The sequence below is a fragment of the Stylophora pistillata genome, chromosome 9 (genome assembly GCF_964205215.1).
Source record: "Stylophora pistillata chromosome 9, jaStyPist1.2, whole genome shotgun sequence".
Taxonomy (NCBI): Eukaryota; Metazoa; Cnidaria; class Anthozoa; order Scleractinia; family Pocilloporidae; genus Stylophora; species Stylophora pistillata.
In genome coordinates this window covers 11,619,139-11,632,988 of record NC_142527.1, presented here as the reverse complement: position 1 = coordinate 11,632,988, position 13,850 = coordinate 11,619,139, and the positions used below count along the sequence as shown (strand labels likewise).

General features: G+C 38.5%; 2 protein-coding genes and 1 pseudogene across 2 annotated transcripts; all 3 read right to left on the bottom strand.

Moving 5' to 3' along the window:
* Positions 1–3,213: 3,213 nt before the first annotated feature.
* On the bottom strand, positions 3,214–4,993 carry LOC148723303 (growth hormone secretagogue receptor type 1-like; annotated as a pseudogene).
* A 2,644-nt stretch (positions 4,994–7,637) lies between these two features.
* LOC148723302 (uncharacterized) lies at positions 7,638–10,389 on the bottom strand (the record flags this gene model as incomplete). The annotated part of the gene is made up of 2 exons (XM_088734072.1): positions 7,638–7,845; positions 9,971–10,389. Coding segments are annotated over 2 exons (627 nt in total), but the record flags the coding sequence as incomplete, so codon positions are not given.
* A 557-nt stretch (positions 10,390–10,946) lies between these two features.
* On the bottom strand, positions 10,947–13,142 carry LOC111328142 (neuropeptide FF receptor 2-like). Its single transcript, XM_088733695.1, has one exon. It carries the CDS (start codon positions 12,931–12,933, stop codon positions 11,884–11,886), a length of 1,050 nt encoding a protein of 349 aa, XP_088589821.1. The 5' UTR covers positions 12,934–13,142; the 3' UTR covers positions 10,947–11,883.
* Between the last annotated feature and the right edge of the window lie 708 nt (positions 13,143–13,850).

Genomic DNA, 13,850 nt, shown 5'->3' with positions numbered 1-13,850 from the left:
GAATTCGATGTATTCTTCTCGGGAGTTAAGTGTAGGTTATGTGCGCTTGTCGAATACTTTGGAGACTTCGTAAATCTTACTCACAGTGTTAGCTTTACGCCCAGTCGCAAACTGTAGAAAGCGATGTCTGACTCCAGATTAGGTTTGCGAGCCTTTTTATGCTATTGTTGAACTTTAGAAGAATACCCTAAAAAGCGGAGGGATAGAGCCTTATTTCACTGTTAGAGTGCTAAGTTTACAAAGGAAAAGTGAGGCGTGAGTAGTCCAGTGGTCAGTGCGCTGGACTCTGGGTTAAACGGCCCGGGTTCAAGTCCTGGCTGGGGCTTAACGTTGAGTCCTTAAGCAAGACACTTCACTCACATTGTTTCGTCTACTCAGATAGGACGTAAAGCCGGAGGTCCCGTCTCTTAAAGGGCAAGGGGTAAGAGACGTTAATTTCCCACGCACGAGATTACTGTGTGCTGGATGTCCTCCCCTGGGGTGGGTTGGGTGGGAAAACAGCAGGTCCAAATCAGCTTATACAGTTGCCAATAAATTCAACCTGCTTGAACAAATAAACATGATGATGATGATGATGATGATGAGGTCACTCAAACGTAAAAAGGTGTGAAGTCACACTTTCTTTATTCCCTTCGGCTAGCGGACAAAGTGTTTTCTTTTATATTCATTGCGTTGAATACTCTAAACTGCCGGCACACAGTTAATTAAAAAAGAAGTAATTTTCAGGATCAGTTTTTACTGTCCACCCTCCGTGTTTCTTAAGTTGGCACCAAATTTTATAATCATATCGCACGTTATAAAATGGAGCGAAAGGGACGTCATAAAATGAGCGAAAGGGAAAAGCGGAGGATTTGAACTTTGTTTCACTGTTAGAGTTCTTAACATGATAGCGGTTTGTTATTCAAATACAAATAACTTCCAAGTTTGATTGCGAAAGTGTTGCTACTCTTCCCAGTAGACTGCGACACCCACGAATTTTTTTGCCACCTTGAGCTCTAGAGTAACGTTTTTGAATGAACATCACGTAATACGTAAAATTCAGGTGCATTTCAATGTACTACGAGATTGGTTTGAAACAAACTCACAACCTTACTATAAAAAAGCGGCAAAAAAATTCGTTGGGTGCAGCGGTCCACTGGGAAGACAAGTATCGTGGCCAGAAACATTCCAATGGCCGTTTTCGCTTGTCTTAGCCGGCTCAATGGGCCCGAAAAGATCAAATGACTTGCATAAGTTGTATTTAGCCTAGGAGAGTTTGAATTCAGAAAGAAACTGCAGTTGTAATGGTTCACGAGTGTTCGAAAAGTTTTAATCAACATTCAGAGTCGTTTTATTAAAGCTATTATGCGTAAGTTTTCGCTTACTTATCATTAGACCTCGTTCTTCTTGTCACAAACTTCCCCACCCCACCCTATTTAGATGTGTCTAGGCTGCAACAATCATTACTACACCCTCACCCACAAAGGCTGTGTTTGTAACACTAAGAACTTCCGAAGAAATTTGAATTTCGCGCTCGGTGAGCTGGCTACGCGTCGGTGATTACTAACCTTTGTCTTGCGAATAACAGAAACCCTTTCCTTCAAACAATAGATAAGGACATATAAGGAGCGAAAGCTTGACTTATTATTGTCCAGCCAAAATCCTAACCAAATGATACTAAATAACCACAAGAAGTAAGATATTTCCGCATAACGAAACCATAAGAATGAAAATATAAGCCACAGCTTTTGCTGTAACTTCTGCAACAGAGTGGGCTGACTTTTCACAAGCTTGGTTGTAGTATAACGGGGGTAACGAAAGAGCTTTCCAAAGCTGACCAAATTTCCAAGGATGGGTCCTATTTATTTGAAAAGTGTTTGTCTTGAGGGAACACAAATAAATGTGGGTGTACCTGACCCAGTAATCGACATTAACATTAATAATAAACTCTCTTGCAAAAGAAACGACATGCACTGGCCATTGTATTTTGTAAATTAATGATGTTTGCTTCACTTATCTGCACTTATTTCATGATTCTCTTACGATTTGACGTCGTCATTGTTTGCGATTCAGTAGTAGTCTTGCAAACTTCACATCCTGTGGCCAAAGCCGTTGCGATGGTTCTTGCTAAAAATATAGCAATTGCAGCGATTTACTGCACTCCAAGAATATTTTTTAAGGTTAACCTGTTCTACGACTAACGATAAAAATTTGTCTATTTTTGCGGCTAAGGGCTAAGTTTTCCGGTGGTTATTCGGCTAATGGTTACTTAACCCCATTGAGACCCTCTAATCAAAGGAAACAAAAAGAGAACAGATGGGTATCCGCCCACTCCTTTCACATTCGTAGCCTTAAGTGGTTTGCATGTCATATGAAGGAAAACTGTTCATTAATTGTAGAAAGACCTTTTTTCTTCTGGTCACGAGAGTGGGAAAAAGAAAAGACTCTTGAAATTCAGAATTTTTTCCTTGTCCCACGCCCGTGACTAGACAAAAAACATATTTCTATATTTCTTTACCGAGCTCAAAACTTACCATCTTTCTTATTCTGTTCAGAAATCAGTAGTTGATATTTTTTGAAAATCTACATTTATTTAGATGTTGCGGAATAAGCATGCCTTTAGCGAACGCTATGCGACACTTACGCTTCTTTCCCATGTTGAAGACTAATATCGTTGACACAACTGATCACCTGTGCAATCACAGTTGTGGAGGCGTGTTGTGTACCCGCATGCAATTTCCCCATGTGAGACAAGTTGGGGGTGGGAAAGAACATAACGGTGACAAACTGTCGTTTAACCTGTCAGACTTGATCAAACTGAGCTCTCAGCTGCTTATATCAAAGGACATTAGACGGAGGGAAAGGAAAAAGCATTTTCTTACAAACGTTTCTTTCCCCTGTTAAAAACTAACATCGGTTACACAACTGATCACCTGTACAGTCACAGTTGTGGAGGTGTGTTATGGACCCGCACGAAATTTACACGTGAGACAATTTGGGGGTGGGTAAAAATATAACGGTAACAAACTGTCGTTTAACCTGTCAGACTTAATCGAAGCTCTCAGTTGTTCATATCAAATGACATTAGACGGAGGGAAGGGAAAAACATTTTCTTCCGCGAACCTCAATCAATAAGTCAATTTACTTATGATTTTTAATGAAAGCCCGCTAAGAAGGTCAGCTAAAAAGAAGCCAAAATCTCAGTTATCTTAAATGTTACCTAGATATGGTTTGGATTGCGCAAAAATGGGGTTTTTATTTTATTTATTTATTCATTTTGAGACTTTTAACATTGAAATCTATAATTATACGCCTACGCGACAAGACAGTTTCTCTTTGGTCTTCTTGTTCTGTCTTCGTATTTTCCATGCGATAGTGCCACACATATAATGGCCAAGACACAAATAGGAATGAGGATGAAATTGATAAAGGTTGCCTTCACAAATTTCCTGTGTTTTCATATGGTCGAATGTCGGTCCCCAGGTCAAAAAAAATTTCATTTCTGTTAGGGAACAGCCCGAAAAAGTAGTTACTTCAGGTGTTTGAGTGTGTGGCACTTAGTTCTTTAACGTCCTTTTCAGTGTTCCCCATACACTCTAAAGACTACATCCTTGTTATATTCGAAAGTTCGAAGTGCATATCTAATACTTGTTCATGGTTTTCTAAGTCAGGATTTCAATACATATAGTGCTCAAAGTTTTCTGCTGTATGAGATAATGTGTATACGACTTGAGTGGATCTCAAGAGAGCTGTTTCGGTAGGAGCTCATCATTGTTTGCATTCGGATGTTTTCTTGCAAACTTGATAACCTTCGACTTAAGCCATCACAATGAAAATACTGCCTAAGGCCGTTGCGATAGTTCTTGCTAAAAATAAAACAAATGCACGGGTTTACTGCGCTCCACGAATGCAACATAAATAGAGAAATAAATGGGATAACTGTTTTAAATGCGCAAATGGGTGGCAATTCCCAATTCCACGTAAAATATTTAAGAAATAAAAAGATAAACAGTGGCATCATACAGAGAAAAAAGGAAATAACAATAGCCACCGTCATTCGGACAACTTTCCCCAGCTGTTGATCTCGATAGTTTTGGCGACAAGACATTGTCTCTTTCGCTTTCTTGTTCTTCCTTCTTATTTTCCATGCGATAGTGCCATACACCATGATCAGGACACAAATGGGAATAAGAATGAAAGTAGTAAAGGTTGCCGTAACAAATGCCTTATGTGTTTTCAAGTGGTCGAATGCCGGTCCCCAGTTTAATTCACAATACGTTTCACTTTCGACAGGGATCAGTTTGAAACTGTAAAAATAAGGTGCATGGAAGGCAATTGCGACAAGCCACGTGCTAAGAATACTGATCAATCGTACTTTTGAGGTGATAAGTTTGGCTTTCAGAGGACAGACGACAGCGAAGAGCCTGTCTATTGATATCAGAAGGAGGCTTCCGACGGAAACCACAAAGGAAACATCTGGGAGAAAGTAGGCAAGTTTGCACAGAATATTTCCCAACAGCCACGGACTGTTAACTTTCCAGGAACTCGATCTTGAAATGATCTCAACGATCTTCATGGTCATGACGGTCAAAGGATTGAACAGGTCGGATACAGCCATGTTGAAAACAAAGTAGTTGTTTGATCTTCGTAGCTGCTTGTTCTTGTAAATGACCACAAGAAGTAAGATATTTCCGCATAACGAAACCATGAAAATGAAACTATAAGCCACAGCTTTTGCTGTTACTTCTGCAACGGAGTCGGCTGCCTTTTCACAAGTTTGGTTGGAGTTACTCGAGGCTGTATAGTTTGCTCTCTGTGAGCCGTTTCCGAAGAAATATGTGACGGTTCTGTTGAGAGCCATTTTTTCTTTGATGCTCGTCAATCCACGAAAGAGCTTTCCAAAGTTTATTTTCAGAGTGGCTTGTTTCAATAATAGCAATGAGTATTGTTGAAGTCACTGCTTTATCTGTCCTAAGTTTTAAGGATGGGTCCTATTTATTTGAAAAGTGTTTTCTTGAAGTTCATTACAATAAAGGAATATAAATAAATGTGGGTGAACCTGAAACGGTAATCAACATTAACGTTAAAAATAAACTCCCCCGAAATAGAAACGCCAATAGAAAGCCGTTCTATTTGTAATTTAATGATGATTGGCTCACTTGTTTGCGATAATTTTGGAATTTGCAGAAAGCTAATGCTGGAATTGTCGTCCACGTCATCACAATATCGACTTTCAATTCGGAAATGTCACAAAAGCAGATGAAAAGGGAACAAGTAGAAAAACTAATTTAAGACCATAACAATACAATTTGTCAAGGAGGCCTTGTTTTTCTCAGTTTAAAGGTGTTATGCATAATTCTTTAATATTCATCAAGTCAAGACTTCTCTCCCTAAGGCAGGATAGTTTTTCAGATAAGAACACGTACAAATCAAGCTAATCATGCTCAACTGCTTTGCTCTATGTATTCATTGATTTATTTTTTATTCTCAATGTTTGAGTTTGAATGTCGGTTGAAAAAAATTACCTAAAAATGCACATAATAATAATAATGTATGTCCCAAACAAATTCCCCGGATGATAGATGTTGGAAAGAAATTCATTTAAAATTTTCATCTGAACATTAGGCAATTTTAACCATTCCAATTTCATTTCCATTGCGTTAGAGATGAGTTCTTTGTGTTTTACTAAAGTCATTGTATATGAATAACAAGATAAGCAGACTACGCGAATTAACATGACTTCCCCTTTATCACGGCAAAAGAAAGCGTGTTACCCCTTTTGGTTCGTACATTGCCTGAAACGTTTTTTACTTTTAATCGTTTCTGTGTTCTTTCATTTTGAAATCTTGGATTTGCGTCTTTCTCCACCCGCTAATAGGTCAGTTGAGGACTTTTAAAAGTTTTCTAAGGTTTTTACGATATATCCTCGTAAATATCAAGCAGGTGCAAAGATTCAAAGCGCTCCAAGACAACACCATGAATCCAGCTATGAACTTAAGCACAGTTTCAACCTCGCAAATAGGTGGAGCATCCCAATCCCAGGGGAATATTCGCGTGAACACGTAAACAACCGTCGGGATCATACAAAATGGGCCTTAACCTATGCAACGAAACAAATCACCGAAGCCGCCGTCGTGCGGATGATTTTTCGCAGTGAGGGATCGCTCTTTATTCTAGAAACAAGTTTATTCCCTAAATAAAGACGCCTGTCTATTTTTTTGTTATGCCGCCTAATGGAATTTTCGTTTTAATCTGTCGTTTTTCAAGGATAGTTTTTCTAGCTGACTTCTTAAGTATATGTTCCATTCGATAATTACAGAGCGACCATAAAAGCCGCTCATGTCTGTTTTGCGTGACAAAGAGTACATTGCTTAAATGTACCTTCGAAATCGTTGTTGAGGAAGAGATGTCTCGTTCACCCTTGCCACACAGCAAGATGCACTTAAATTAGGAGCCAATGGCGCCATGAATTAAATCCCGGTTGCGCATACAAAAGTCATTTCTCAATTAACTTTGTAATGCCCGCTTTCAGCTGACTGGGATGAACTAATAAAAGGCTACCCATTTGTTTGGAAAAAAAACTGTTGATAAAGTGTCTTCTGACTGTTGTTGTTTCGACAAGAAAGATATTTGCAAAGTTCCAATGTTCCCAATGAGGAATTCATGTTTGAATCGGTTTAGCGTCCCGTGTATTAGACTTTTTATACTTCTCAGCCTGAGTTCAGTATGGCGCCATAGAGCCAAACCAACTCCTGATTGGGGTTAGTGATTCATTATTCATGTTGAACGCTTTCTCAAGTTAATTTCAATAAGGGAATACAAATAAATGTGGATGAACCTGAAACGGTAATCAACATTAACGTTAAAAATAAACTCCCCCGAAATAGAAACGCCAATAGAAAGCCGTTCTATTTGTAATTTAATGATGATTGGCTCACTTGTTTGCGATAATTTTGGAATTGGCAGAAAGCTAATGCTGGAATTGTCGTCCACGTCATCACAATATCGACTTTCAATTCGGAAATGTCACAAAAGCAGATGAAAAGGGAACAAGTAGAAAAACTAATTTAAGACCATAACAATACAATTTGTCAAGGAGGCCTTGTTTTTCTCAGTTTAAAGGTGTTATGCATAATTCTTTAATATTCATCAAGTCAAGACTTCTCTCCCTAAGGCAGGATAGTTTTTCAGATAAGAACACGTACAAATCAAGCTAATCATGCTCAACTGCTTTGCTCTATGTATTCATTGATTTATTTTTTATTCTCAATGTTTGAGTTTGAATGTCGGTTGAAAAAAATTACCTAAAAATGCACATAATAATAATAATGTATGTCCCAAACAAATTCCCCGGATGATAGATGTTGGAAAGAAATTCATTTAAAATTTTCATCTGAACATTAGGCAATTTTAACCATTCCAATTTCATTTCCATTGCGTTAGAGATGAGTTCTTTGTGTTTTACTAAAGTCATTGTATATGAATAACAAGATAAGCAGACTACGCGAATTAACATGACTTCCCCTTTATCACGGCAAAAGAAAGCGTGTTACCCCTTTTGGTTCGTACATTGCCTGAAACGTTTTTTACTTTTAATCGTTTCTGTGTTCTTTCATTTTGAAATCTTGGATTTGCGTCTTTCTCCACCCGCTAATAGGTCAGTTGAGGACTTTTAAAAGTTTTCTAAGGTTTTTACGATATATCCTCGTAAATATCAAGCAGGTGCAAAGATTCAAAGCGCTCCAAGACAACACCATGAATCCAGCTATGAACTTAAGCACAGTTTCAACCTCGCAAATAGGTGGAGCATCCCAATCCCAGGGGAATATTCGCGTGAACACGTAAACAACCGTCGGGATCATACAAAATGGGCCTTAACCTATGCAACGAAACAAATCACCGAAGCCGCCGTCGTGCGGATGATTTTTCGCAGTGAGGGATCGCTCTTTATTCTAGAAACAAGTTTATTCCCTAAATAAAGACGCCTGTCTATTTTTTTGTTATGCCGCCTAATGGAATTTTCGTTTTAATCTGTCGTTTTTCAAGGATAGTTTTTCTAGCTGACTTCTTAAGTATATGTTCCATTCGATAATTACAGAGCGACCATAAAAGCCGCTCATGTCTGTTTTGCGTGACAAAGAGTACATTGCTTAAATGTACCTTCGAAATCGTTGTTGAGGAAGAGATGTCTCGTTCACCCTTGCCACACAGCAAGATGCACTTAAATTAGGAGCCAATGGCGCCATGAATTAAATCCCGGTTGCGCATACAAAAGTCATTTCTCAATTAACTTTGTAATGCCCGCTTTCAGCTGACTGGGATGAACTAATAAAAGGCTACCCATTTGTTTGGAAAAAAAACTGTTGATAAAGTGTCTTCTGACTGTTGTTGTTTCGACAAGAAAGATATTTGCAAAGTTCCAATGTTCCCAATGAGGAATTCATGTTTGAATCGGTTTAGCGTCCCGTGTATTAGACTTTTTATACTTCTCAGCCTGAGTTCAGTATGGCGCCATAGAGCCAAACCAACTCCTGATTGGGGTTAGTGATTCATTATTCATGTTGAACGCTTTCTCAAGTTAATTTCAATAAGGGAATACAAATAAATGTGGATGAACCTGAAACGGTAATCAACATTAACGTTAAAAATAAACTCCCCCGAAATAGAAACGCCAATAGAAAGCCGTTCTATTTGTAATTTAATGATGATTGGCTCACTTGTTTGCGATAATTTTGGAATTGGCAGAAAGCTAATGCTGGAATTGTCGTCCACGTCATCACAATATCGACTTTCAATTCGGAAATGTCACCAAAGCAGATGAAAAGGGAACAAGTAGAAAAACTAATTTAAGACCATAACAATATAATTTGTTAAGGAGGCCTTGTTTTTCTCAGTTTAAAGGTGTTATGCATAATTCTTTAATATTCATCAAGTCAAGACTTCTCTCCGTAAGGCAGGATAGTTTTTCAGATAAGAACACGTACAAATCAAGCTAATCATGCTCAACTGCTTTGCTCTATGTATTCATTGATTTATTTTTTATTCTCAATGTTTGAGTTTGAATGTCGGTTGAAAAATATTACCTAAAAAAGCACATAATAATAATAATAATAAAAATGTCTTGCTGGGTGTCCCACAGCTATAAGTTTGTTGATTTAACAAATCCGGTAAGGTATGGAAATTTAGTAGCAAAAAGTCGGTCGCATAGGGTCATAGTGGGCGCATTTGTTTTAGGTTGCTAGGGAATAAAACTTGCGGAAATTTACCATGCAGCCCCGGTCTTAGTTGACACACAGACTTCATGTATGAAACCAAGCACTAAATAGACCAGTGCGAAACAATTAAGAGGAGAGCTCGAATAAAACAAGTGATCTAAAAACACAATTGGCAGATCAAATGTCTTACATGACCTTCTGTCAAACAAAATGGGCCTTAACCTATGTCCCAAACAAATTCTCCGGATGATAGATGTTGGAAAGAAATTCATTTAAAATTTTCATCTGAACATTAGGCAATTTTAGCCATTCCAATTTTATTTCCATTGCTTTAGAGATGAGTTCTTTGTGTTTTACTAAAGTCATTGTATATGAAAAACAAGATAAGCAGACCACGCGAATTAACATGACTTCCCCTTTATCACGGCAAAAGAAAGCGTATTACCCCTTTTGGTTCGTACATTCCCTGAAACGTTTTTTTACTTTTAATCGTTTCTGTGTTCTTTCATTTTGAAATTTTGGATTTATGTCTTTCTCCACCCGCTAATAGGTCAGTTGAGGACTTTTAAAAGTTTTCTAAGGCTTTTACGATAGATCCTCATAAATATCAAGCAGGTGCAAAGATTCAAAGCGCTCCAAGACAACACCATGAATCCAGATATGAACTTAAGCACAGTTTCAAACGCGCAAATAGGTGGAGCATCCCAATCCTAGAAGAATATTCGCGTGAACACGTTAACAACCGTCGGGATCATGCAAAATGGGCCTTAACCTATGCAACGAAATAAATCACCAAAGCCGCCGTCATGCGGATGATTTTTCTTATCTGTTGCTCTAGACGACGTGGTTTATAAGAAAGCTGTGTCCTGTTTCGGTTGTTTATCCTCTTCAAGATCCAGGCTATGGTCCCATACACAATGATCAGAAGACAAATTGGTGTGATGACAAAGGCGATGTGAGTTGTTGTAGTGTATATCTTGTATGTCTTTTGACGATCGAAGGCAGGTTTCCAGTCGAAGATGCAAAAAGTCTCTCCGTCTTCATCTGAAAACAGCCTGAATGTATAAATATATAGAGACTGAACTGCGAAGGCGATGATCCACGTACACTCCACGAATATTTTTTTAGGGTAACCTTTTTTACGACCAACGGTGAAAATTTGCCTATTTTTACGGCTAACGGCTACGTTTTTCGGTCGTTATCCGGCTAATGGTGAATTAACTCCATTGAGACCCCCTAATCAAATGGAAGAAAAAGAGAACAGATGGGTATTCGTAGCCTTAGATGGTTTGCATGATATAAGAAGGAAGACTGTTTAATTATTAGTGCCTGAGAGCTCTGATATTTTTGAAAAGCTATATTAGATGCTACTGAATTAACATGCCTTTGGCGAACGCCATGCGAAACGTACGCTTCTTTGAAGATTAATATCGGTTACACAGTTGTGGAGGCGTGTTATGGACCCGCACGCAATTTAGACATGTGACATAAGTTAGGGGTGGGAATTAAAGAATATATAGGCGACAAAGTGTCACATAAACTCGTGGCTGCTTATATCAAATGACATTAAACGGAGGGAAGGGAATTAAGTCCTACAAGGAAAACATTTTCTACCGCGAACCTCAATGAATAAGTCAAATTAATATGATTTTTAATTAATGCACGCGCACGCTAGGAAGGTCAGTTGGAAAGAAGCGAAAACGTTTAGTTATCCTATATAGTGCTTAAATGTGGTTTGGATTGCGCATAAATGTAGTTTTTATTCAATTTGTTTATTTATTTTGTGACTTTTTTCATTAAAATCTATAACTGTATGCTTACGCTTTTTTAAGCATGCAAGTAAATTCTTAGTTCATCCCTACCAAAAAATGCCCGTAAATGCGCATGAGATAAGTGACTTTAAACTAGCTCTGCAGCTGAGATGTACACGATTAAATCTCATGATCTTGCAATAGGAAAACCATTTGACGGAGAGAACGAATATATCTTGATATCAGCCTAACTTGAATGTCCTTTTAGTTCATACGTCCAAGTGCGTTGCACTTAGATCTTACTAAACACTCCGAACTATTCCCTATGAAATCAAAAGAACATCATTTTTTACATAACATTGCTAGACATCTCGGTGAAACTTCAAAAGTACATAACCCATGATATCTCGCCTATTTCTAACCTGGAATTTAAAAATTCATAAATAGTGCTGAAATTTTTCTGCTATACGAGGTAATTTGTACGCTACTTGAGTGGATTTGAAGAGAGCTGTTCGGTAGGAGCTGTTCATCGTTTGCATTCAGCAGTTGTCTTGGAAGACAGATCAAATGTCTCATCAATTTTTTTCAGACAAAATGGCCTTAATCTATGTTCCAAACAAACCTCCCGAATGCTAGCATTAAGTTACTTTCTTCACTCCGCCTTGATTTCAAGAGAATTTTTTACTTCAGTTTAATATATATTGCTTTAGAGATGAATTATTTGTGTCTAATCAAAATGATCTATATGAATTATAAGATAACCAGACTTCGCGAATTAACATGACTTCCCCTATTATCATGACGAAAGAAAGCGCATGACCCCATTTGGTTTATACATTCCCTGACGCGTTTTTTACTGTAATGGTTTTTTTTTTTTTTTGGCTGTGTTCTTTCATTTTGAAATCTTGGATTTCCTTCTTTTTCTACCCGCCGACAGGTCAATTGAGGACCGGTAGAAGTTTTCCAAAGCTTTTACGATAGATCTTCATAAATATCAAGCAAGTGCAGGGATTCAAAGCGCTCCAAGACAACACCATGAATCCAGCTATGAACTTAAGCACTGTTTCAAACGCGCAAATGGGTGGATCATCCCAATCCCAGAGGAATATTCGCGTGAACATGTAAACAACCGTCGGGATCATACAGGTAACGAAACATATTACCAAAGCCGCCGTCATGCGGATGATTTTTCTTCTCTGTTGCTCTAGATGACGTAGTTGATAAGAAAGTTGTTTCCTATTTCGGTCGTTTCTCTTCTTCAAGACCCAGGCTATGGTCCCATACACAATGATCAGAAGACAAATTGGTGTGATTACAAAGGCGATGTGAGTTGTTGTAGTGTATATCTTGTGTGTCTTTTGACGATCGAAGGCTGGTTCCCAGTCGGAGATGCAAAGAATCCCTCTGTCTTCATCTGAGAACAGTCTGAATGTATAAAAATATGGAGAGTAAACCACGAAGGCGATGATCCACGTACACAGAATTCCAATAACACGTGTTTTTGCTGACTCAAATGTGGTGTTTAGTGGAGACAGGGCAGAGATCAGTGTATCCAGTGATATCAAGAGTAGGCTTTCGATTGAGACAATTAGAGAGACATCGGGAAGAAAGTGACTCAGTTTACAGAGAATGTTTCCCAGTAGCCTTGGACTCTCTACTTTCCAAGAATCTGATCCCGAAACGATGTTGACGATTCTGATGAGCGTGATGGTTAGAGGAATACACAGGTCAGATACGGCCATGTTGAAAACGAAGTAGTTGACCGTTTTTCTCAACTTTTTGTTTTTGTAAGTGATTATCAGGATCAAAATGTTTCCAGAAAGAGAAACGAGAAGGATGAGAAAGTAAGCGGTGGCTTTGAGGATTACTTCAGTCTGGGTATCCTCCCTCAAAAAACATTCTTGGTCGTCTGAGATCTCAGCAGTCTCCGTTATGTTTGCCGAAACATTTCCACTGCCAAGTTGTTCCAAGGTAGTATTTGGAAACATCTTGGTCCTTATTTCTCTGGATTATTGAGCAACAAAAGTCTTTGTTAAGATGTTCCTGCCTATCGAGGGTGTCGACGCTTTGGTATCGCATCCAGCAGATGACTTTCCCATTGCTACTTATATATTTATTTCTCATTGATATGAACGTGACATGACGTTGAGCTTCTTGCAAATCACCTGCTTTTGTCTTGAAGGCATATCTATTACGCAGTGAGGGATCGCTCTTTATTCTAGAAACAAGTTTATTCCCTAAATATAGACGCCTGTCTATTTTTTTGTTTTGCCGCCTAATGGAATTTTCGTTTTAATCTGTCGTTTTTCAAGGATAGTCTTTCTAGTTGACTTCTTAAGTATATATTCCATTCGATAATTACAGAGCGACCATAAAAGCCGCTCGTGTCTGTTTTGCATGACAAAGAGTACATTGCTTAAATGTACCTTCGAAAGCGTTGTTGAGGAAGAGATGTCTCGTTCACCCTAGCCACACAGCAAGATGCACTTAAATAAGGAGCCAATGGCGCCATAAATTAAATCCCGGTTGCGCATACAAAAGCCATTTCTCAATTAACTTTGTAATGCCCGCTTTCAGCTGACTGGGATGAACTGATAAAAAGCTAGCCATTTGTTTGGAAAACAAACTGTTGATAAAGTGTCTTCTGACTGTTGTTGTTTCAGCGAGAAAGATATTTGCAAAGTTCCAATGTTCCCAATGAGGAATTCATGTTTGAATCGGGTTAGCGTCCCGTGTATTAGACTTTTTATACTTCTCAGCCTGAGTTCAGTATGGCGCCATAGAGCCAAACCGACTCCTGATTGGGGTTAGTGATTCATTATTCATGTTCAACGCTTTCTCACTGTCTCTAAAACTGCTTAAAATTTAGGGTTTTCTTCATTCCTAGGTTTGGATCTTGTGTTCT